Source organism: Cynocephalus volans, chromosome X, assembly GCF_027409185.1.
Source record: "Cynocephalus volans isolate mCynVol1 chromosome X, mCynVol1.pri, whole genome shotgun sequence".
Taxonomy (NCBI): domain Eukaryota; kingdom Metazoa; phylum Chordata; class Mammalia; order Dermoptera; family Cynocephalidae; genus Cynocephalus; species Cynocephalus volans.
The window spans coordinates 50,284,375-50,309,854 of record NC_084478.1 but is presented as its reverse complement, the minus strand read 5'-3'; the positions used below and the strand labels follow the sequence as shown (position 1 = coordinate 50,309,854).

General features: G+C 35.9%; 1 protein-coding gene across 1 annotated transcript in view; it reads left to right on the top strand.

Moving 5' to 3' along the window:
• Positions 1-25,480, top strand: part of CFAP47 (cilia and flagella associated protein 47) — a 578,552-nt gene that overhangs the window by 20,379 nt on the left and 532,693 nt on the right. The window contains 7 exon segments of the mRNA XM_063084619.1: positions 401-528; positions 2,819-3,054; positions 18,836-19,022; positions 19,821-20,034; positions 23,198-23,350; positions 24,045-24,231; positions 24,332-24,428. Coding sequence (XP_062940689.1) covers positions 401-528; positions 2,819-3,054; positions 18,836-19,022; positions 19,821-20,034; positions 23,198-23,350; positions 24,045-24,231; positions 24,332-24,428 — 1,202 coding nt within the window.

Sequence of the window (25,480 nt, the reverse complement as noted above, 5' to 3'; positions counted from 1 at the left end):
GATACATTAACAGAGGTTTTTGATTATACCCAAGGATAAGATGAACTATTGTAAATAATTGACCAGAGTTCTTAGCCAGCAATGGATTCTGCCTGGAAAGAAAATCCTTTACAGAAAAAGTGGCATTTGAGCTAGACCTTGATGACTTAGTATATTTAAATTACTCTTGTCTTGCAAATGTTGTCATGAGCTCATTTTTTCTGAGCTTAACATTCTGCAGCCTTCTTTTGGCAAATCTCTCTCTGTTCAGTAATTTTGGAAAACGGATCACAGTTATATTTTTATTTGTTAACGTTCATGTGCATGCATAGATTTAAAGATTGGGTTGATATTTCCTTTTGAGAGATGATAATATTTATCACCTTTGCTTTAAAAATAACAGATTGTGATTTTTTTGCAGGCTGATGGTTGATGGTGAAGATGATATTGAACCTTCACACAGGCAGGATTATGCTGTCTTTTTGAGATTTGAGTCTGTAGGAAGTAAAGATGGATTTTTGAGAGATGATAATTACAAAACCATCAAAAGTAAGTGTGAAATTAACAAAATCATCAAATATTTTAGCAGTTTAGATAGTTTAGAAGTTTGCACAACACTGTTTGTAGAGGCGATTTAATAAAAATATATAATTGTTAGAGAGAACAAAAATACAAACATACATAAGAGACCTTAAAGTATCATCTGTGGCATGTTAAGAATGAAGTCAGCCCAAGTCATTTACATAATAATTTTCCAGGTTAGAATTTCGATGACATCACAAATTTAAAATGACATTAAATAAACATGATGATCTAGAGTTTAAGGAATGAAAAAAAGAAAAAAGAAAGAAAGAAACAATGTTTGCGTAGGTTTTCTCCTAGAAATTAGGATGGGAACAAATGACCCATAACAATTTTACCAGACCTTCAGCCCTCTTAGACTCTATATACAGAAACAGCCGAAGAACAAGACCTAGAGATCTAGTAAACAGGGTGTAGCTCCCTGTTACAGGATACCGACAAGTGCATTTGTTTTGCAGTTCACATGTCAAGTTGCATTATACTTTTTACATTCTCAGGTAATATTGGGTTGGTTGCAGTGAGGGAAAAAAATGAAAGAGGACTTGGAGTTCAGCTTGGCAGGACAGATCAGAGAGAAAATAAAGACATAGGTAGGGTAGAAATCAAATTCAGAAAAATAAGCAATGCCAAGAAGGAGTTAGTTCATCCTGGATGCTTAGGAAAATCAAGAGACTAGAAGATTTACATGTCAGTACAAGTGATATTGAACAGGATTGGATGTAACCGTGTTCTTAGGACATAAATGTATTGCTGTTACTACTTACATTATGGTTTGTAATACTGAGCTATGTCTGCTGATCATAGACAGAACACTTGTGTTAAGCTTGCTGATTAACCTAATTTTGAATAGCTAGAGACAGAGATTCTAGGTTTGCCTTAAAGTTAATTTAGAGTCTAGTATTGACTAATAAGAACATTAATGAAGAAATAAAAACTTTTGAGATGTTCTAGTTACACTGCCTTCTCTGCAAAACTGTTCCTTCAGTCAATTAGAGCCTATAATCCATAGTTTCTATCTTATTTCTACTGTTGCAAAGATTTCATGTTTATATTCTTGCCCAGCGTATATTCTATTGTCCATTATTTTAATCCCTCATTTCCATGTACATTTAAATCTCTTGGCCCATCTCCCATAGTTACTGGGTGGAACAACCTCTAATAGTATTAAATTCAACTTTTAGTCTACTCTGGGTTTGCATGTGAAAAGCTGTTTGTACTGGAGAAAAATACAAAGTCACGCTGAAAGGTTTCACTTTATTTTTATAACCCCTAACCCCAAGGGGGTTCTTTAGATTTTTGACATTCCTACTGCATTGCCTCATTCATTTCATTTCTCACAATCTGAGATGATGATCATACACTTTTTATTCTTCCCTCTATCCTCCAATCCTTCCTCCTTCATTTTCACTCCAAGCTTGTAAACACATTGAGTGGCTTAGTAGACATTTCCACTAGGATATCTACCAGGCATCTCAAATTTAACATGTCCAGAACATAACTCCTGGTTTCCCCACAACCTGCCCCTCCTGTAGTCTTTCCCATCTCAAGAAATGGCGATTCCATCATTTCAGTTTCTCAAGCCAAAAACTCAGTGTCATCTTTTGCCACCTGTTCACTTTCTTATCCTGCATCTGATCTATCAGCAAATCTTGTTAACTCTACCCTCAAAAATGTATCTAAAATCTGACCATTTATCACTATTCTTCTACTACTCTTCCCCAAGCCATATTTGGTTTCTTAGGATTTTTTTAATATGCCAAGCAAGTTCCTACCTTGGAGTGTTGGAACTTGCTGATTTCTCTGCCTGGAATACACTTTTCCTGGATTTTCACATGATTTTCTTCCACACTTCCTTTATATATTTGCTATAATGCATCCCTATGAGAGAGGCTTTTTATGGGCATCTCTACATGAAACAGCATCCCCAAGACCCTGTACTCTCTCTGTATTGCCCTTCTTTAAACATTAACTTGCAGCAGTTATCCTCTATGAAATGCTATATTTACTTATACAGTTGTTACCGTCAATATCACCTCCCTAGAATGTAAAGCCCGTGAGAGCAGAAACACTGTTTCTTTTATTCACTGCTATATGCCCAAGGCCTACAAGAATACCTGGTACAGAGAAGGCACTCAATAATTTTGTTGAATGAAAAGACCGAATGAGCTACCCATTTCTCATATGTTCGTTCAGATGATACTATTTGGACTAAGCAAATATATTCTCGATTCCCCAACAGCTATTGTTGATTTTACAGGTGATCGATTTCAGAAAGTGGAATTAGCATTGACTGGCTCAGGACTTCCTGTTGTATTAAAGTTTGATCCAGGAAAAGTCCTTAATTTTAAACCTTGTTTTATGGGTGAACATTCAGACATTTCGTGTATTATACAAAATCGATCCAAATCACTTCCTGTGAGATACCGTTTTCAAAATAATGCACATTTTAAAATTTATCCTGAAAAGGGCCAAATTGATAAAGGAGATAGCCAGGTAAGATGATTTTTCTTTATTTTACATTGCTTCAAACGTTTTAAGGTCTGCTAAAATGCTATGCAAAGGATCAAAAATATTTGTTCTACCAGTGTTTACAAATTGTATCTCTTCTGTGGCCTAGTTATAAATAATTTTGCATTGGTATTCATACAGAATCCATAATTATATGTTAAGTGCCTGTCATGTGCCAGGGAAAACACTTGATGCTGTAGGGAATTTTATTTATTTTTTATTGATTATGCATATTCATAGGGTGCAAAGCTGACTGTCACCACTTGTGCCCAAGATGTGATGGCCAGATCAATACTATCAGCATGCAATTACCACAAATTGTGATTATTCCCCATGTCCCCCACCCAATTAGTCCCCTACCTCCCTCCCACTCTCGCCACCTCCTAGCTCACTTCTCAATATTAGGTATGCTCTGTGCATCTGCAAGTCCAACACACCAATGTGGTCTTTCTTTCCTTCCTTTTTTCTCTCTTAACTCCCACGTATGAAGGAGGACATGTGCTCTTTTCCCCTCTGCGCCTGGCTTATTTCACTCAACATAATATTCTCCAAGCTCATCCATGTTGCTGTGAACAGCAGAAATTCATTCCTTTTTATGGCAGAGTAGTATTCCATGGTGTATATATACTGTATTTTCCTTATCCAGTTGTCCATCGATGGACATTTAGGTTGGTTCCATATCTTGGCGACTGTAAATAGAGCTACAATGAACATGGGAGTGCAGGTATCCTTTTGACGTTATGATCTCCACTTCTTTGAGCATACACCTAGAAGTGGGATTGCTGTATTTTATGGAAGATCTACCTGTAGTTGTTTGAAAAACCTCCATACTGTTTTCCATAGTGGTTGTACTAATTTACGGTCTCACCAACAGTGTAGGAGTGTTCCTTTCTCTCCACATCCTCACCAGCATTTTCTATTCTCTGTCTTTTTGATTATAGCCAGTCTAGTTGGTTGAGGTGGTATCTCAATGTGGTTTTAATTTGCATTTCCCTTGTGATTAGTGATGTTGAGCATTTTCTTAAGTGCTTGTTGGCCATTTGCATGTCTTCCTTAGAAAAATGTTTACTCAGCTCCTTTGCCAATTTTTTAATTGTGTTATTTATTTTATTTTATTTTATTTTTTACTGTGTAATTGCTTGAGTTCCTTGTATATTCTGGATGTTAATCCCTTATTGGATGTATAGTTTGTATAAAATTTTTCTCTCACTCTGTAGGTTGTTGTTTCACTCTGTTGATTGTTTCCTTTGCTGTACAGAAGTATTTTAGTTTGATATAATCCCATTTGTTTATTTTTTCTTTTGTTGCTTGTGCTTTTGAGGTTTTATTCATGAAGTATTTGCCCAGTCCTGGGGTGTTTCCCCTATGTTTTCTAATTTTATAATTTCAGGTCTTATATTTAAATCATTAATCCATTTTGAGTTGGTTTTGGAGTATGATGAGAGGTACAGGTCCAGTTTCATTCTTCTACATGTGGATGTCCGATTTTCCCAGCACCATTTATTGAACAGTCAGTCTTTTCCCCAATTTATGTTCTTGATGTTCTTGTTACTTTGTTAAGGATCAGTTGGCTGTACATATGTGGGTAGATTTCTGGGTTATCTATTCTGTTCCATTGATCTGAGTATTTGTTTTTATTCCAGTACTATGCTGTTTTGCTTACAATAGCTTTGCAATATAATTTGAAGTCAGATAGTATTATGCCTCAGGCTTTTTTTCTCTCTCAGGACTGCTTTGGCTATTCAGGGTCTTTTGTTTTTCCATATGAATGTTAGCATTGTTTTTTCTATTTCTGTGAAGAATGTCATTGGTATTTTGATGGGGATTGCATTGAATCTGTAGATTGCTTTGGATAGAATGGACATTTTCACAATGTTAATTCTTACAATTCAGGAGCATGGTATGTCTTTCCACCTTTTTTGTGTCCTCTTCAATTATTTGCAGTAGTGCTTTGTAGTTCTTATTGTAGAGATCTTTCACCTCCTTGGTGAAATTGATTCCTTGGTATTTTATTTTCTTGGCAACTATTGCAAATGGGGTTGCTTTATTGATTTCATTTTCTGCTAGTTCAATATTGGAGTATAAAGTGCTACTGATTTTTGGGTGTTGGTTTTGTATCCTGCAACATTACTGAAATTTGTTAATCAGCTCTGATAGAGTCTTTAGGTTTTTCTATATATAAGATCATACTGTCTTCAAACAGGGACAGTTGGACTTCATCTTTTCCAATTTGGAGGCCCTTTATTTCTTTCTCTTGCCTTATTGCTCTGGCTAGTACTTTCAATTCTATGCTAAATAGGAGTAGTGAGAGTGGGCATCCTAGTCTTCTTCCTGTTCTTAAGGTAAAAGCTTTTAGCTTTTTCCCATTCTGGATGACTTTGTCATATATGACTTTTATTGTGTTGAGATGATTTCCTTCTATACATAATTTGCTGAGAGTCCTTATGAAGAGATTTTGAATTTTGTTGAATGCTTTTTCTGCATCTATTGAGATAATCATGTTTTTTGTCCTTGGCTGCATTGATGTGATGTATCACATTTATCAACTTTTGTATGTTGAACCATATTTGCATACCTGGGATGAGTCCCACTTGATCACAGTATATAGTTTAATTTTTTTGATGTGTTGCTGTATTTTGGTTGCTAATATTTTGTTGAGGATTTTTACATCAATCTTCATTAAGGATATTGGCCTGTAATTTTCTTTTTTTGTTGTATCTTTGTCAGGTTTTGGTGTCAGGGTGATGCTGGCCTCATAGAGCAAGTTTAGGAGAATGTGTTCTGTTTCAATTCTTTGGAATAGTTTGAGGAGAATTGGTATTAATTCCATTTTAATGGTTTGACAGTATTTGGGTGGAAAGCTATCCGGTCCTGGGCTTTTTTGTTGTTGAAAGATTGCTGATTACTGCTTCAGTCTCATTGCTTGTTATTGGTCTGGTCAGGTTTCCTATTTCTTCTTGGTTCAGTCTGGGTAGTTTGTGTGTGTCCAGAAATTTATACATTTCCTCCAGGTTTTTGTATTTGTTGGTGTACATTTGTTTATAACAGTCTCTAATGAGTCTTTGTTTTTCTGTGGTATTGTTTGTTATGTCTCCCCTTTCATTTCCAATTTGTGTTATTTGGGTCTTCTCTCTTCTTTTTTTTTTTTTTTTTTTTTTTTTTGTTAGCCTAGCTAATGGTTTTTCTATTTTATTTATCTTTAAAAAAACCCGACTTTTTGTTTTGTTGATCTTTTGTATCAATTTTTGGGTCTCTATTTCATTTAGTTCTGCTCTCCAATGCTAAATTTGAATTACTTGACCAAATGTAGCTGGAAGAAAGACTAGGAAACCTATCTTCTTCACATGCACATCTAAACAAAATTAGGGTTTTGTCAATGAGGAAGAAAGTGCAAATGGTTATATGGGTGGGCAACCAAGTCTTCATCATGAGGAGTTGTAAAAGAGAGCTTTGTCTCCACATAGCACAAAGTAATCTAATATTTCATCAATCTGGCTTTATCAGCATAATGAGCCCTTTTAATTAAAAAATACTTATCAATGTTATACATCACAATTTTCTTAAAGCTCTCTTTAATGTTTGTCTTGAAGAGATTTCCATAAACAAATAAAATTTAAGAGCAGACATTTTAAATTATGAGCAGAATGAACACCTGTTGTAGTACCGCTATGATTAATTTTCTAATGCAATCTGCCATATAATTAGTTCTCTCAGTAAATCCCTAGTATGATTTCTAGGCTTAATCAACAAGGTAACACTGGAGAACAAGAAAAGGTAAAAAAAACAAGTTATCAAAAACTAACTGGATTTCCTTAGAGGTTTTTTTTTTTTTTTTTTTTTTTTTTTAATAGATGTTCTTGTTTTCCTCTTTTTAGGCCTGTGGTAATATTTCACCTCTCCACTAATGTTGAAGTTATGTATTAAGATATAATTTATTTGGCCAAAGGCCTGTGAGGAGAAGTGCTGTATTTCATTTCTGAGTGATAATTTAAGAACCAGTGAAGAATTTTCCAAGTTCCCTTCTCCTGCTACAATTATTATAGAGACATATCGGGTCTGCCGCCAGCCAACCCGAACAGCCCTAGCCTCATTATCAGTCTCTCCTTTGGTGGGCAAGCGAATTGCCCAGATTCCTCTTTCCCTCCAGTCCCCATTGGGAGGAGATGGGGGAAGAGAGCCGCAAAGAGAGTTGAGCACAGCTGCTGGCCCCAACCAGCCCGTTAAAGGACACTCAGATGAGGCGGGGGTTCTGTCAAGCAGTTCCATTTATTATCACACAAGCACTTGCTTTTAAAGGCAAATAGGAAGGGGAGGTTTTTACATCCTCCAGTCAGCTTAAAGGTTACAAGAGCATGCATCCTGTCTCAGTGCCTAGCTATTGCAATCACGCAGTGTTCACGAGCACGGAAGCCCTTATTTGGCCAATAAGGGCTAAGGCAAGGTTCCCGCAGACACTCCCACCCTACTTCCTCCCGGCGCAGTCTTAGGCTGCCATGTTAATACGCCCTTGTGGGCCCATAATGGAGCCACTTGTAATGTCACTTAAGGTGGCATTAGTTTTTAAGGCCCGACATCTCCCCCTTTTTGTTTTAATAAGGCAGCTGGAGGCGACTAACCTTCCCAGCCTCGCCTCCATTCCCTCTGGTGGCTGTGCCTGTCTTAGGTTGTTTCCCTCTGGAAATCTTACCCGTCATTGACTATCCAGCCAAGCGGGGATGGGGCGGAGCCTTAGAGATTGGCGTTGATTTCTTAAAGGGCCATATTGACCCAAGAGCTGTCAGGGCTTTCATTATGGGCCACCTCCTATACCACCTTGGTGAGTATTATGCTAGGGGGCCTGGCAGGGAGGACAGTAGGGTGGTGAGCCATGGGGAAGTTGAAAGCCAGCTTTGGAACCAATTACTATTGGCTTTGCATTCTTTTTTTCGCTTTTATAATTCGTCTCTAAGCTTAGCTAGGGAATCCTTGACCATTCCAGAGTGGTCAGCATAGAAACAGCACTCTTCTTTGAGGGCAGCACATAATTCTCCTTGCTGTAAGAACAACAGGCCTAGTCCACATCAATTCTGTAAAACAACTTCAAAAAGTGATGTTAGCGATTTTTTAAAATGTGATACAGACACCTCCAAGAGGCCAAAATCTATGTCCACTGCCTCCCTAAGGGAAGCTACCTGTTGATGTGCCAAGGCTATTCCGGCAGTCCTGATACCCGCTCCAATAACTCCCAAGAGGGAGCTGATGTCCACTGCAGCTGCCCCTGCAGCCCGCTTGTTTCGGGTCCGCTTATTTTGGGTTTTGGAGGCAGTGAATTTTGCCACGGTACTGCAAAAGGGTTTGTTGGCACCTACACAGGAACCTTTGCCAAGGACCTGTGGGAAGGTGAGTCCAGGGTTGGTGACATTGGGCAATGCTACTGCTTGATTTATCTCTGCCTGCACATGGCACTCTGCTTTAAAGAAGGCGCAGAACTTGATAAACAAATTTGGAGGGAGGACAGCCTTACAGAGCATTTTCCATGGGCTGCGGACGGCCGGGGGTTCCCAGCGAGCCATAACAGGAAAAACCTGCGGCTCTGCCAGGGATGTTTTTCTAGCCTCCTCCACTTCTTCAGGTGCCACTTATTCTCCTTCAGCTAAACTTTGGCAGAGTGAGTATGCTGGGAGAGGAGGGTACAGGATAGGGACATAGGTATCACTCAATGGCTCAGGGCATTGCATTGGCAGCTTTGTTTCCTTTTTTCTCTCCTCATCAAACTGCGCCCAATCCCTTTCTGCCCCTTCCTGATGCTTGGGATGGAAGCAAAGCTTTAGGGCAGAGATGGTTGGGTAGAACCCTAAGGGGGGGTCTAGCCCGTGACTAATCTCGTTCTTCCTGGCCAGGGTCTGAACCCGGTCCCAAGTCTCATACGAGAACAAGTTGGATGAAGGTGCCAATGGGGCCACCTGCACCACATGATGCCAGGCATTGGTGGCCGTGGAGTCAGATATTTCTAGGCCTCGGCTTTTTAACATGTACTTTAGAGCCTTGCAGGCTGTCTCGTCATTCTTTCCACACACATCTCCCATGTTGCCTCATGAGGAAGGGACAAGGGGAGCAACGGGGCAAAGAAGTGCAGGGACTTCCCCCTGTTATGGTACTCACCCTGACACACAGGTGGATTACTTCACAGAAACTACCGCAGTTGCAGAGGCCACTCTGCTGGTTAATCACCCTTTGTCGACCTTCTTTCAGGACCATGCAGCCGGGGGCCTCACTCGCTTCCCTTTTACCCACGAGTTTTAAAAAATGCCTCACACAGGGCACCACTCTGTCGGGTCAGCCGCTGGCCGACCTGAACAGCCCTAGCCTCGTTATCATTCTCTCCCTTGGTGGGCGAGCGAATTGCCTGGATTCCTCTTTCCCTCTGGCCCGTGTTGGGAGGAGATGGGGAAAGAGAGCCGTGAAGAGAAGTGAGCACAGCCGCCGGCCCCAACCAGCCCGTTAAAGGACACTCAGACGCGGCGGGGGTTCTGTCGAGCAGTTTCATTTATTATCACACAAGCACTTGCTTTTAAAGGCAAATAAGAATGGGAGGTTTTTACATCCTCCAATCAGCTTAAAGGTTATAAGAGCATGCATCCTGTCTCAATGCCTAGCTATTGCAATCACACAGTGTTCACGAGTGCGGAGGCACGTATTTGGCCAAAAAGGGCTAAGGCAAGGTTCCCGCAGACACTCCCACCCTACTTCCTCCTGGCGCAGTCTTAGGCTGCCACGTTAATACGCCCTTGTGGGCCCATAATGGCGCCACTTGTAATGTCACTTAAGGTGGCATTAGTTTTTAAGGCCCGACAGAGACACATATAGAAATGTAGCCTTGTTCATCAAGAATCTCTGAGTGCACTCTCCACCTAGGATAGATCTGAAGAGCAAGCAAGAAATAAACTATTGCACTTATCCACAGAGATATGGGTTGGTTTGTTACTGCAGCATAACCTAGCCTATACTAACTAATATGACTCCTCAGATTTACTTCAGCTAATATTTCCCTAAATAATAAAATTTTCTCTCCTTATGTGATTGACAAAGTGATGAAATTATCTTTCAGTTGGCATTTAAAAAATGATAGAATGTCCTATTTTTTAAAAAAATGCCTCTATCTATAAGCTGTTCTTTGTAAGCAACCAGTTGCATGTAAACAACACTTTTGAAACTACATGGATGATAAAAATTTATATTCATCAGACAATTTTCTCTGTGGGAACATGATTCATAAGCATAACGAGAGCAGTGAAGATGTCCTTATGCTAACTAAATGCAAAGGAATTATCAATGCAAGGCTCATCACAGGAAACTGATTTTAGCCACAATTTGAAACCGATCAATTGAACAGCTGTGCTTAAAAATGAGTACTTTGCCAATTATTTTACAGTGATTGAGTTAGTTTTTTTCCCACAATGTGGAGTTACTTACTCATTCAACAAAATCTTTCAAAGAAGCACCTTGAGCACTGTTCTTAGAAATGGAAAATGTGGGCGAAAAAATCACATATCTGGCCGTTAAGGAGCCAACCATGAAGTAGAGAAGAAAACAAAAATCTCCACAAATAGAAGCAGTTTTACAGGGCAGAACACATTCACTATTATATATTATAGAAGAAAAACTACTCTGTGATCTGATTGCTTAGGAATATCACTATCTAGATATAACAGAGAACATCATGAAAGAAGATAAGACAATTAAGGAGAATTATCAGGTACTAAGCCTTTTTTTCCCCACATATGCACTATACTCTGTTGTTTACCTTTATCATATACAAATTGAGATCTGAAGTATAAGTAAGATCTTAATGGCTACAATCTTTCCTACAAGCATAAAGAGTATGGGAAGAGGGAATTGTATAAGCAATGGGTAGGAGCAGGCAAGAAGAAATATAAGACATATATTTATACATAAGGACTGTAGGATCAGCATAGGAGTATATGAACTAAGTTTGAAAAGTTTTGAAATGTTTATTGTTTTGCTTTGTAATTATTTTTCACAGACTTACACTTCATCATGGACTCTATGCTCCACGAGCTTGGGGTATTTGTCATTCATCCCTGTATCCCAGAATAGTTTTGCTCAGTATGGCTATCCAAATGAAAGAAGGCCTTGGTAGACATATTTTTCTGGGCCAATATTCTTGCTAAAAACCCAACAAAAGCTGGATTATTAAGAGCCATGATTTTAAAATATTTCTATCTACTACACTGAATAATTAGTAACAATTAGAATTAGGAAAATGTCTTAGTCTGTTAGGGCTGTTATAACAAAAACACCATAGATTGGGTGGCTTAAACAACAAACATTTATATCTCACAGTTTTGGAGGTTGGAGAGTCAAAGATCTGCACTGGCAGATTTGGTGTCTCATGATGGCCTGCTTCCTGGTTCACAGACAGAACTCCTCTTGCTGTGTCCACACATGGGAGAAAGGATAGAGAGTGCTCCTTAGGGCCTCTTTTATGAGGGCACTAAACTTATTCATGAGTGCTCCACCTTCATGAACTAATATCTCCCAAAGGTCCCATCCCTAATATCATCACATTGGGGATTAGGTTTCAACATATGGTTGGCAGGGGTGGGGAGAGCAAAAAACAGTCTATAGCAGCAAATCTTTAGGAAAACAGAATGAAAGGCTATCTATCTATCTATCTATCTATCTATCTACCTACCTACCTACCTACCTACCTATTTACCTACCTACCTACCTACCTACCTACCTATCTATCTATCTATCTATCTACCTATCTATCTATCTATCTATCTATATACGAGTAGAACTCTCCCATGATTCTGTTGCTCTAGATTAGGATTTATGAACTTTTTAAAATGTTATCAGGCTTTTTGGCAATCTCTTGAATCTTATTGTACTTTGTAGAATAGTATTTCTAAATATATAAAATAAGGTGAAAGAATTAAAGAATATCTCAAACTGCTAGGACCGCCATAACAAAATACCACAGACTAGGTAACTTAAACAACAGAAATTTATTTCTCACAGTTTAGGAGCCTGGGAAGTTCACCATCAGGGTGCGACCAGGTAGGTTTCATTCTTTTCTTGGCTTGTAGATGGCTGCCATCATGTGAGCATAGGAGGAAAGAGAGAGAGAGAGAGAGAGAGAGAAAATTCCCTCGTCTAATAAGGACACTAGTCTTATAGGATCAGGGCGACATCATTATGACCTCATTTGATCTTTATTACCCCCTTATCTCCAAATACAGTCACATTATGGGTGAGGAGTTCAACATATGAATTTGGGGGAAATCAATTCAGTCCATGGAACAGAAGAAACTAATATTTCAATAGATTATCAGAATATTTTAAATGAGTAATATAGTAATATGCACTTCTTCATTAATAAAATGTATAATAAAATTAATGGTGGAGCTAATGCCTACCATACTTTAATAATAAGGATGAACATAAATAGTATATGAAGATATGTGCAAGAACTTAAATGATATAAACATGTCTTTAATTGTTTGGTGACTAGGTCATAGAAACAGCTAATACTATTGTAGTTTGATTTAAATTGCTGTTAAAAGTTAGTGTAAGTCAAGATGGAATTTTTTCCCTATTCTAATTCAGATCCACTCTGTCCTTGGACGTCAGGTTAGAGTCCCTTGCTTTAGATTCTTCTCAACTGCCAAAGGGCCAAAGTTGTACAAAAAGCAGCAAGGATCCCATTTTTAATGCCTCCATATGGCCACTAAGTCTTTTTCTGAGGAACAGCTGGACATATGGAGGATAGAATGAACAAACTTGACTCTTTCATATTCCTTTCCATGATGCATAAAAACTATGCTTGAGCCAGATATTTAGCTGTTTGGTTTAGATATAGCCCAAAATGTCTGCCCTGGAGGAATTCTGCAAAGGCTTATCATAAAGCTATTCCCAACCCTGTTGGTAAAGGCTTCCCTCATTTCTGAAGTATAGCTTTGCTGTGTATAGTGTAGTATTCTTGGCTGGCAGTTGTTTTCTTTTAGTATTTTGAGTATGTCATCCCATTTTCTTCTGGCCTCTAGAGTTTCTGTTGAGAAGTCTGCTGTTATTCTGATAGGGGCTTCCTTATAGGTGACTTGAATATTTCTTTGAGCTTCTTTTAAGACTCTCTTTGTGTTTGAACTTTGCCATTTTGACTATAATATGTTTTGAAGAGGCTCTTTTTGGGTCAAATCTTTGGGGATCTTTGAGCTTCCTGAATCTGAAGGTCTGTCTCTTTCCCTATACATGGGAAGTTTTCTGTTATTATTTTGTTGATTAAGCTTTCTGTGCCTTTTCCTTTCTCTTCCCCTTCTTGAACACCCATGATCTGAATGTTTATTTGCTTAATTTTCTCTACTAGCTCTCTTAGATTTTTTTCATTTTTTCAAATTCTTTTTTCCTTATTTTTGTCTGCCTGGGTTTTTTCAAAAAGACTATTTTTGTGTTCTGAAATTCTTTCTTCTGCTTGTTGTGGCCTGCTGCTTAAGCTCTCAATTTTGTTTTTTATTTTGTTGAGTGTATCTTTCAGTTCTATGAGTTTTGCTACATTCTTTTTTAAGGTGTTAATCTCTTTGTTGATTTCCTCCTCCATATCCTGGAGGTTTTTTTTTTATTTCGTCATGTTGTGTAACTGTCTTCTGGTACCTCAATGAGTTTCCTTAAGATCATTGCTTAGAATTCCTTTCCAGTCATTTCAAGGGTGTCATTTGGGGGTGGGCCACCTGTGAAGAAATGGTGTTTTTGGCATGCTCTCTTGCCTGCTTGTGGATGGAGGGGGCTGCCCTTGGCTCCTGCCTAGGACTCCAAATGTTGCTCTCTTGCCTGCTTCCAGGTGGAGTGGGCTGCTCTCAGCTCCTGCCTAGGACCCCAGCTGTGCTCTGCTTCTTGCTTTTTTCTGGGCAGAGGGGGCTGCTCTCAGCTTCTAGGACCCTGGGCATTGCTCTCTTGGCTGCTTTCAGGCAGAAGGGTATCATCTATTATTTTTGCTTAGTCAGTCTAGCTAAATTGTTTTCAATGTTATTGATCATTTGGAAGACACAGTTTTGGGTTTGTTGATTTTTTGTGTCATTTTCTTCTCTCTATGTCATTTATTACTGCTGCTGTCTTTTCTATTCCTTTCCTCTGCTAACTTTGAGCTTACTTTGCTCTTCTGTTTTTTTTCTTTTGTACTAAAATTGAAGGTTAGTTCATTGATTAAAGGATTATTTTCTTTTTAGTATAGATTTTTACAGCTTTAAGTTTACTTCTAATCACTGCTTTTGCTACATTTTATACCATTTGGTATGTCATGTTTTAGTTTTCCTTTATCTGAAAGTATTCTCAAATTTCACTTATGATTTTTTCTTTGATTTGTTCAATTTTAGATGTGCATTGCTTAATTTCCACAATTTTGTGAATTTCACACTTTTCATTTTCTTACTGATTTATAATTTCATTGCATTGTGTTTGGGAAACATACTGTGTAAAGTTTAATCTTTTTAAAGTATTCAGGTTGATTCTATGACTTAATATAGGTCTGTGTTGCAAAATGTTTCATGTGCACTTGGGAAACATGTATATTCTTTTGTTCAGTGGAATGGTCTACAGATGTATCTTAGGTCCAGTTGATTTATAGTGTGTTTCAAATCTCTGTGTCCTTGTTGATCATATGCCTAGTATTTGTATCTGTTATTGAAAGTTGGGTATTAAAATCTCCAGTTACTACCATTGAATTGAATATTTGTCCCTTCATTTCTATCTGATTTTTTACATGCTTGGGGGCTCTGTCTGTATAATTATAACTTATATGGTTATAATAATGCATTCCTGGTGTCTTGACTCTTATCATTATAAAATGTACTTTTTTCATTGTAGCAGTTTTTGAATTAATGACTGTTTTATCTTATGTTAGTATAGGCACCCCAACTCTCTTTGGGGTATTACTTGCATAGTATATTTTTGCCACTCTTTTACTTTCAATCTATTTGTGTCTTTGTATATGAAGCATGTCTCTTGTAAACTCCATATAGGCAGTGTGTTTTTATCCATTCTGTCAATATCTGCCTTTTAATTGCTATGCTTAATCAATTTACATTTATCCATTCATCCACTGAAAGACACCTACATTGATTTCTACATAGGCTACAGTGACTAATGTAATAACATGGGAGTGGATATATCTCTTTGAAGTATTGATTTAATTTATTTTGGGTAAAGAAAATGTATATGTTTGTGTGTGTGTGTGTGTCTGTATGCATACACATGCACACAATGGAATAGTACTCAGCCTTAAAAAAGAAAGAAATCCTTTCATTTGTAACAACATGGATGAACTTGGAGGACATCATGCTAAGTGAAATCAGCCAGGGGCCGACCCCGTGGCTCACTCGGGAGAGTGCAGCGCTGGGAGCGCAGCAGCGCTCCCACCGCGGGTTCGGATCCTATATAGGGATGGCCAGTTCGCTCACTGGCTGAGCACAGTCACAAAAAAGGACAAAAAAAAAAAAAAAAAAAAAAAAAGAAAAGAAATCAGCCAGGTGCAGAAAGACAAATACTACATAGTCTCATTTATATTCAGAATCTAATAAAGGTGAACTCATAGATACAGGGAGTAGAGTTGTGATTGCCAGGAGCAAGTGGTGGAGGAAATTGGGAGATGTTGGTCAAAGGGTAAAAAATTTCAGTTAGACAGGTTGAATAAGTTATGGAGATCTATGGTACAGTGTAAAGAGTATAGTTAATGTAGTATATACTTGAAAATTGCTCAGAGGGTAAATCTTAAATGTCCTCACCCCTCCCAAAAAGCATAGATATGTTAATTGGATTGGTCTAATCTTTTCACAATGTATACATATATCAAATAATCATGTTATACACTGTAAATATATACAATTTTTATTTGTCGATTATACTTTAATAATGCTGGGAGGAAATAATTTTTTAAAATATTCATTCACATTTAATATAACTACTGGTAATGTAGGATTTACATCTTTTATTTTTCTATTTGTTTTCTAAAATTCTTATATCCTCTTTGTTTTCTTCTATTAATGCTTTATTTTGTGTTAAATATTTAGTAATATACCATTTTAATGATCCAGTTGTTTCTTTTACTATACTTTTTTAATACTTGATTTTCTTAGTGTTTGCCCTGTGGGTTACATTTAAAATTTTTGCTTAAAAGTGTCTAGCTCAAATTAATAACAATTTCAATAGGACACAAAAATCTTGCATCAATATGTCAGTTTCTTGGCCCCTCTAAATTATATGTTTATTTTTTAAAAGCTCATCAACATAATTATTTAATAATTATCGCTTTCTGTATTGCTTTTTCAATCAGATAGGGGCAGGTAAACATTGCAAACAAAAATACATTTATACTGTGTTTTATATTTAACTGAGTAGATAGTTATCTTTACCTATGTTTATAATTTCTTTGTCTGAACTTGCATTGATCTTAACTGTCCTTTTATTTTATTCTGAAGGACTCCCTTTTGTATCATTCTAATGTAAGCCTATGAATAACACATTCTTTACATTTATGTTTATCTGGAAATGTCTTAAATTATACTTCAGTTTTGAATGATAATTTTGCTAGTTATGGAATTTTGTGTTGACAGTCTATTTCTTTCAATATTTGAGTATGTGGTCCTACTGCCTTCTTGCCTCCAATGTTTCTGATGAGAAGTTAATGAGAAGGTAGCTGTTCATCTTTTCATAACCACTTTTATTTAATGAGTCACTTTTTTCTTGCTGTTTTTAAGATTCTCTCTTTGTCTTTTTAATTTTTTTACAGTTTGACTCTGATGTGCCTAGGCATGGATTTCTTTTATTTAGCCTGATTGGGTTTTTCTGAGCTTCTTTGCTATTCAGATTAATGTTTTTCATTAAGTTTGAACTGTACAGTCATTATTTCTTCAAATATTCTTCATGCCATTTTCTTTATCTTATCTCTTTCTGAGACTGTCTTCATGCATATGATACTATACTTAATGGTGTCCCAAAATCTCTGAGACACTCTTCCTTTTTCTCATCCATATTTATTTCTTTTTCTCAGTCCGGATAATTTCCGATGTCTTGTCTTCAAGTTCACTGATTTTTTCTTCTGGTAGTTCAAAGCTACTGTTGAGCCCCTCTTGTGAATTTTTAATTTCAGGTACTGTACTCTTCAACTCTAGAACATTTTGTTCCTTTTTATAATTTCTATACTTTATTAGTATTGTTTGTTTCGTGAGACATTGTTCTTATACTTCCTTAAATTCTTTATACCTGTTTTTCTTTAGCTCTTGAGTATATTTATAATAGTTGACTCATTGTCTTTTTCTAACAAGTTCAACATTTGGTTTTCCTCAGACATTTTCTATTGACTGTATATTTCCTGTGTGTTGTTCATGCTTTCCTGTTTATTTGGGTGCATCATATTTTTCTCTTGAAAACTGGGCATTATAAATAATTTAATTTGGAAACTACAGAAATCAGATCACCCCAAGATTTATTGTTGCTGCTATTTGTTGCTGTTTTTTGTTTATGTAGTGACTTTTAGACTAATTCCTTAAAAGTTTTGAAACACAAGACAATCAAATCTCAACTTAGTTAATTTAGTGGTCAGCTAATGATTGGATAAAGTTTCTCTTAAATTTCTTGAACCAATGAGTCTCATAATCAATGCCAAGAGCCTCTGCATAAGTCTGTTAGGGCATGTCTTCAATGTTTTGAAAGGTAGTTTACACCTTCAGTTCCTCCTTGTAAACAGCCTCAAAGTCAGTCAGAGGTGACAGATTAGATATTTCTCATTTTTGGGGAGGGATGTATGCACAGTTCTGCAGATGTGTATCAATCTAGATTCCCAGAAATATGTTAGAGCTTTTCAAATACCATATGAATATTTTATTGTCAAGGGTTTTTTTCTGATTAATATGTGTGTGTGTGTGTGTGTGTGTGTGTGTGTGTGTGTGTGTGTGTGTGTGTACGTACGTATGTATGTATGTATTTATTTAATCATTTATTTTTTGTTAGCCTCTTTTTAACTCTAAATGGTAATGCCACCTCAGGTTGCTGTGATGTTCAACAATTGCTGCTGCTGATATATATATGTATGTATTTTTGACAAAACCCTGGGGAGTGAGTTCACACAGAGTAAACTCTGAATCATGTCATATAAAGGCATATACACATAATAGACTTTTCAACTAGCTGCCAGGAAAAACAAACAGTACAATTCTCTGGGGATGGGGCTTTTGGAGAGCTCCAAACCTGTTCTTCTCCCTCCATTGGCTGCTAGGCAAATGGGTTTCATAGCTCCTGAAGTTGCAATGCTGCCATTTTTCAACTAGCCACAAATTTGGGTTCAGAAGAATGGATTATGGCAAGCAGAAATGCTATAAAACCTTTTATTTCTTCAGAGATTTAGTCATTTTTTTTCTTAAAGAAATACACCTTGGATTTTTGTAACCCTTTAGGTAGTTTCCAAATATCTGAAAAAATAGATTTTGACAAATTTTTGTCAATGTTTTCTTTCCTTTTGTGGAGAGGTGGATTTTTGGAAGTCTTTAATCCACCATTCTGGAAGTGCTTTGGTATTATGTTCTCCATTTTTTTCTTGAATAATTTTTCAATAATTAGTACCTTAAAGATTTGTCAATGCTGTATGTTTCTGAAATACTTTCATATCACCATGGTAAAATAGCTTTTCTTGAAATTTTATAAACTATATTTTAGATTTGCTCTTATTTTTTTCCTAGCAATATAACATTGGTTATTTTTCCTCTTTTTTTTTAAGAATGTGTTGTGTTCATTTATTCCACAAAAAGTTGGAGCCTTTAAAGTGAAGCAATTGTTAGAGATTATTGGCTCAGTGGCAGATGAAAATTTGCAGTCTTCGATGAAACCTTTCCATCACATATATTTAGATTTCAACAGCATCTGCAAGCCTTTCACCAAGAAAGTTGTGATGAAAATTAATCCTGGTATGCTGTTGTGTGATGCCCACCTGGTTTTGTTGTTGTTGTTGTTGTTGTTTTTGTCAATGAAGGATTATCTTAATATACTAGTTGTTTATTGATATATATCAAGTGTGGTCTAATCCAGTAGTTCTCATCTTTTATCATGCATTAAAATTACAAATAAGGCCTGTTAAAACACTAATCACTGGCCTACATTTCAGCATTCATTATTAAGTAAGTCTGTGTTGGGGCCCAATGAGTTACATTTCTACCATGTTCCCAGTAGGTGCTGATGCTGCTGTTCTGAAGATGGTGCTTTGAATAGCACTGGTTTATTGACCTATACAGTTGATTAAATATTTTAAAGGTTTTTATATTTTATTGTTTCTACTTTTTCTTTGAGTTTATAGTAGAAATTGGTTTTGAAAATTCCATGAATTTCTTGTTGTTGCTGTTTTATCTAATCCTTCATAATCTTTTATCTATTGAACAATGTAAAATTGCTGATATTCAACTGTCTTTAACATCCAAAAACCTCAGTTTCATATGGGCCAATGTAAATTCTTCAAGTTGTCAACTTTCATGTTTTACTTTTTATGCCTGCATTAATATGATTTATGCATGCATTATTTTGCCAAATTGTTTTGTGTATATTTATTTATTAAATGAGCTATTCGTATTTTCTGAATGTGTTTGTTTGTTTAGAGGTCAAGCACTTAGGTTAGAACCAATTATCTAGTGTATTAATTAATTTATGGATATTGTTTGGAAAGCTGAAATTCAAAATATCATATATAAACTCAATATTCAATTCTATAAAAGGTATATCTCCTTTGGTCAGTAATCCCACGGGACAGTTTGTGGTCAAAGACTTGGTAAATTTCAAGGACTATGCACCTGTGGCAATGCTTCAGTCAACCAGAACATTCATTCATAATCATCAGTCAAGTAAAGAGTTAACAAAGGATGCAATGATAGCATTTCCCAATGACCGAGCTGCAAGTATCAGGTCTGGAGACCATGATGAACAGTTCAGGTAACATATGATATTAAAAACTTGAAATTTTACAAGACGTAATGACCAACTTGATATGCAGAGGTCTGACCAGCTCTTGCTTTATAAAATTAATGATGGCAATAATAATAATACTGATGATGATGATGAATGTTGTTCTTTTTTTTTTTTTTTACGTGGAGTGAAATAGTTGTTGAATGCCACTGTATTTGCTTTATCTAACCTCTCATCACCTCTACTGTGTACTTGCCAAGAAGTGAATGGTATACAAAATGATTCTTAAAATATGCTGTTGCCAAGCATAGAAGAATGATAGAAATAATCACATTTGGAAATGATACAGATCATCAGAGTAGTCATGCTTATTAGGCGTGGTTGAGCACTTGAATTTCTCTAAGTTAAAAAATTAAAATTGTGAGACAGCAATCATCATCATCATCCCCATCATTTTTTGACCCCCTAAAAGGCACATTTCCAATTACCTTGTCCAAAATGAACTAAAACCTCCCCAATTAAGATCATAAGAGTTATTAAACCTCAATTTAAATATATTCCAACCTCAAAAAAATTACTAGCTTGCCAATGGTTAATGAGAAGTAAAGGCATCCTGGCACCTTTATCTGGGCCCTGAGCCCAGGAATGGTTTTTACATATTTGAGACTGAAATAGGTTTTTGTCTGCTTGTATGCTACTAGCAGACTATCTAAACTTGATAATGGTCCTCCACTTTCTCCAGTGGTCTCTTTACCTTTGGTGAGTCATTAAGCTCACTTAATTTTGCAGCCATTTTCTTGCAATATCATTTGATTTTTAGGCCATAATTGTTTTATTATTATATTAGTAAGTTTTCTGTTGCTTATAACAGAATAAATACCTGAAACAGGGTAATTTATAGAGAAATAGAATGTATTTCTTACAGTTCTGGAGGCCGGGAAGTTCAAGGTTGAGGAGACACTACTGATTAGGGCTTTCTTCCTGTTGGGGTCTCTACAGAGTCCCAAAAGCAGTATAGAGCATCACATGGCATGAAGGTAAGAGTGTGTTAACGTGGTAGCTCAGGTCTCTCTTACCTTTCTGGTAAAGCCACCAATTCCACTCCCATGATAGTTCATTAATTCATTAACCTATTAATTCATTAATCCATGAATTGATTAATTCATTTACAAGGGCAGAACCCTCATGTTCCAATCTCCTCCCAGAAGCTCCACCTCTCACCACTGCCACATTGGGGATTAAACTGCAACATAAGTTTTGGAGGGGGCGTTCAAACCATAGAAATTATCTGCAATCAAAAAGTTCTAGGTTATCCCATAGATTGTCTTACTATTTTATTTTACAAATTCCATCTGCATCAGCTTTTCTTTCTTTTCTTATTTGACAACTAGTATAAAACACAGAAATGTTTTAAATTTTTATATTATAAAAATTTTATAGTTATATATTATAAAAATTTTATATAGTTACAAATTATAAAAAATAAAAAAGGAAATTATACCTTTCCCTTTGGCTCACTGCATTTCCTCCCCCCCTGCTGCAGAGGTGACTTCTGTAAAGAATTATTTTTGTATTTTTTTCAACTTTTTCTTGAGCTTATACAAATATATCTATAGAGAGATATAGTGTGTCAATTTAATATTAACATTTGTTTTTGAGTTTGTATTAGATGATCTAAAAATACCAAAAATTTTTGAATAAGCCTAAGCATTTCCTATTTAGGAACTATGAACTATTTTCTATATTAATAGAAAGACAAAATTTGGTTCTATTATTTTCTGGCTAGCAATTAGTAACTTTAAGAAATAAAATAAATTTACATGTTGGTAATTGTAATTGCTATTTTATTTTTAACGCATTTTACCTCTTCAATTTTTGAGACAAAAATAAGGTAGGAATTTTTGTCTACTTTTTGTTTATTGCATTATGCCCTGTGCTTAGAACAGTGTCTAGCATATAGTAGGCACTCAAAAAATATTGCCTGAAGAAATAAATGAGGAAAAATATTTTATTTACATAGTATTTTTTTATACCCTGTACTTTGCATATTTTTAAAAAATTATCTACTCCAAGCTGCAGAGGTATTTCTAGATGTTTATTCTTTAGGGAGATAAAAATTTAGATGTGTGAATCGTCAGCTCTTTGTCACTTAAGGCTTTTATATACTCCACTACTCCTTTCCATATCTCTGTTTCTCCTTGTTATAGACCTCAGGAATTTAGATATAGAAATTATTTTTAGGTTCTAAAGGTGGTTAAGGGTGTCAGAACCGAAAGGGAAATTTTAATATCAGTGACTGCCTTTGAATAACAAAGCATTTTTATCTCTTGTCTCACTCTCTTAAAGACTTTAACTCAGTTAAGACTGTCTTACTGTGAGCACTGGGAAATTGTTAAAGACAGAGAAAAATTAGGTTAATTTTAATTTTACTGTGTGACTAATATCTTTATACTTATAAGTTAATTATCGAGGATGAGAATCCTAATGATTAATAAAATTTGCTGAGAGTTGAGATAGACCAACTCCAGAAAGTATGAATAATTTCACTTTTTGTTTTTTATTGAAAATGTATGGTGGATAAAAGGAAGAGCATAAACCCAGTTGAGTGAATATGAGATGTAAAATAATTTTTAGTTCTTTTATAGATTATTTCTTCTGCATAGATTTATTGTTGATGGTTATTTCATAAGCTGTGAGGTTTTAAGAAAGTTACGTGTTTAGTGAAAGGATTCATTATTCTATATTTTTTCTAATTTAGATCATAATGATCTAAAAGCAATTGACTGTTTTGGAAACACTAATCAGAAGCGAGTGTAATTTCTTGAAGTCCCATCTGTAATCTAGCACTGCCCATGTTGCCTACTTGACTAATTTCCCAAGGATGGATTTAGGATGGGTGCCGTTACATCCCAATGACCCTAAGTAGAAGGGATATTTTTTTTCTGATATAATTAAGAAAAGATTAGGCCTCACTCTAGTACTACGTGCAATAATGTGTTGATGTAGAATAGGATATGAGGAAAAGGATTAAAGTCTGTCTTATTCACCATTCTATGCCCAGCACCTGACACAGAAATTGGCTAGGAGGTTTTCAATAAATGAACAAATGACTGAACAAATGCATATATATATATATATATATATATATATATATATATATACATATTAACGTAACTTGCTCATACTGTAGGACAATTTTCACAAAGATTCCAAGATATAACTATGTGGATCCTGATTTTGCATATACCAAATTTGAAAATATGAAAAAGAGATCACATCAAAACTACTATGCAAAGTATATTAAATATTTAAGAAGTGAGCGCCTGCGGAAAAAAGTGGAGAGGTAAAGTTCAATTCCTCAAATAATATGCAACAGATCATGGTGCCTGTAGAACCAGAATTTTTTCTTTACTTGTTAGTTTCTTTTTTAATGACATTTTAATATATAATAAAAGCAAAATATTGAACTACTTTAACTACAATTATTTCCTTTGTTGCTCTTTGATTTGGGATGTTTTAAGTGGGTTTTTCCAGAAGCAGATCCTGGAGACAGGGATTCCAGTGCATGTGATATACGGAGAGTGTGCTCTCAGTAAAAACCTATGCAGGATGAGGGAAGCAGAATAGAGCAGGGAAGGAAGCTGAGGAAGAATGTGAAATTTATACTCGGCCTGATGCCCAGGATCTCTTTAGCATACATTATACCATGTAGTTGTTCCTGCCCTGAGCCAAAGAGGCCTGTCTTTGTGCTCCATATGTCATTGACTGTGGGTTGTCCCTGAGGCAGGGGTGATAGACTTCCTTGGTATGGTGTTTGGGAAGGGGGTCCCCTCAACAGAGGAGGATTTTCTGCAGATTCGTGCACCTGTCTTAAATGGATATGAATGGGGCAGCAACAGCATGGTCTATGTGGAATATTCGGGTATACAGATATATTTTCTTAAAAGACTTGTCCTTATTGTTTGTACTTATTATTATTGTATCTTGATTTTTACTGTATCTTGTACTTATTATTGTTATTATTATTATTCTGATAGAGAATGCATGTATTTATATAATGATACAGACATAGGCTTACAGCCAGCATCAGGTCTAAAGTCACCCGTACTCTCAGAAGCAGAAACAGAAGAGGAGCTATCTTCAACAGAGTGTCCAGTTAAAGCTAACCAATTGCTAAGTACCAAGAATATAGCACCCAGGGAGGAAGAGTCCATGAAAAGAAAGGCATGTCCAATATTTTACATTTTGCTATGCCATGAGAATTGTTAAAATAGCTTTTGCTAATATTAAATGATTAATTTGGGGAAAATGTAATTTTTGACAGGTTCTCAAAGGACTTAAATCAGACCCATTGACACCACAAGAAAGACATGATTGCAGCCTAATTTTGACACCAAAGCAAATTCATCAAGTAATTGTTGGTAAGAATATAGAAAAACCTACTATAGAGTCTTTTCAAATGGATTTATTGATGTATAATTTATATTCCATAAAATTCACCAGTTTGGAGTATGCAAGTCAATGAATTTTCGTACATTTACAGTATTACGCTACTACTACCACAATTCAATTTTAGAATGCTGCCATCACCCTCACACCCGTATACAATTACTTCCTGTTTGTACCTCTAACCCCAGGCAACCATTAATCAACTTTCTCTCTATAGATTTTCCCATTCTGTACACGTCATACAGATGGAGTCGTACAATATGTGATCTCCCATACGTTGCTTCTTTTACTTAGCATAGTGTTTTTGATTGAGGTTCATCCATGTGGTAGAATGTATCAATATTTCATTCCTTTTATATCTAAACAACATCCCATCTTATGGGTGTACAACATTTTGTTTAACAACTCACCAGTTGATGGACATTGCGCTGTTTCCAGTTTGAGGCTATTATGAATAATACTGCTATAAACATTCATGTAACATTCTGTAAATGAACATATGTTTTTATTTCTTTTGCTTAGTGGAGATGCTGGGTTTTATGATAATTTGTACCTAACTTTTTAAGAAACTTCCAAAATGTTTCCCAAAATGACTGCACCAAGTTATGACTCCACCAGCAACATAAGAGGTTTACAATTTTTTCTCATTCTCACATGCCCTTGTTATTTCTTTGTCTTTTTGATTACAGCCATCTTAATGGGTATGAAATATTAGATCATTGTAAATTTGATTTGCACTTCCTTAATGACTAAGATGTTGAATGTATTTTTATATACTTACATAGAGAAATGTCTATTTACATCATATATCTCCTTTGAAGAAATGTCTTTTGAATCCTTTGCCCAATTTTTAATTTGAATATTAGCTCTTTTATTATAGAGTTTTAAGAATTATTTGTATATTTCGGCTACAAGTACTTTATTAGATATATGATTTCCAAACATTTTCTCTATGTCCAAGGTTCAATTTCTTTTTCATTTTTCTAACATACAAAAGTTTTAAATTTACATGAAATTGAATTTA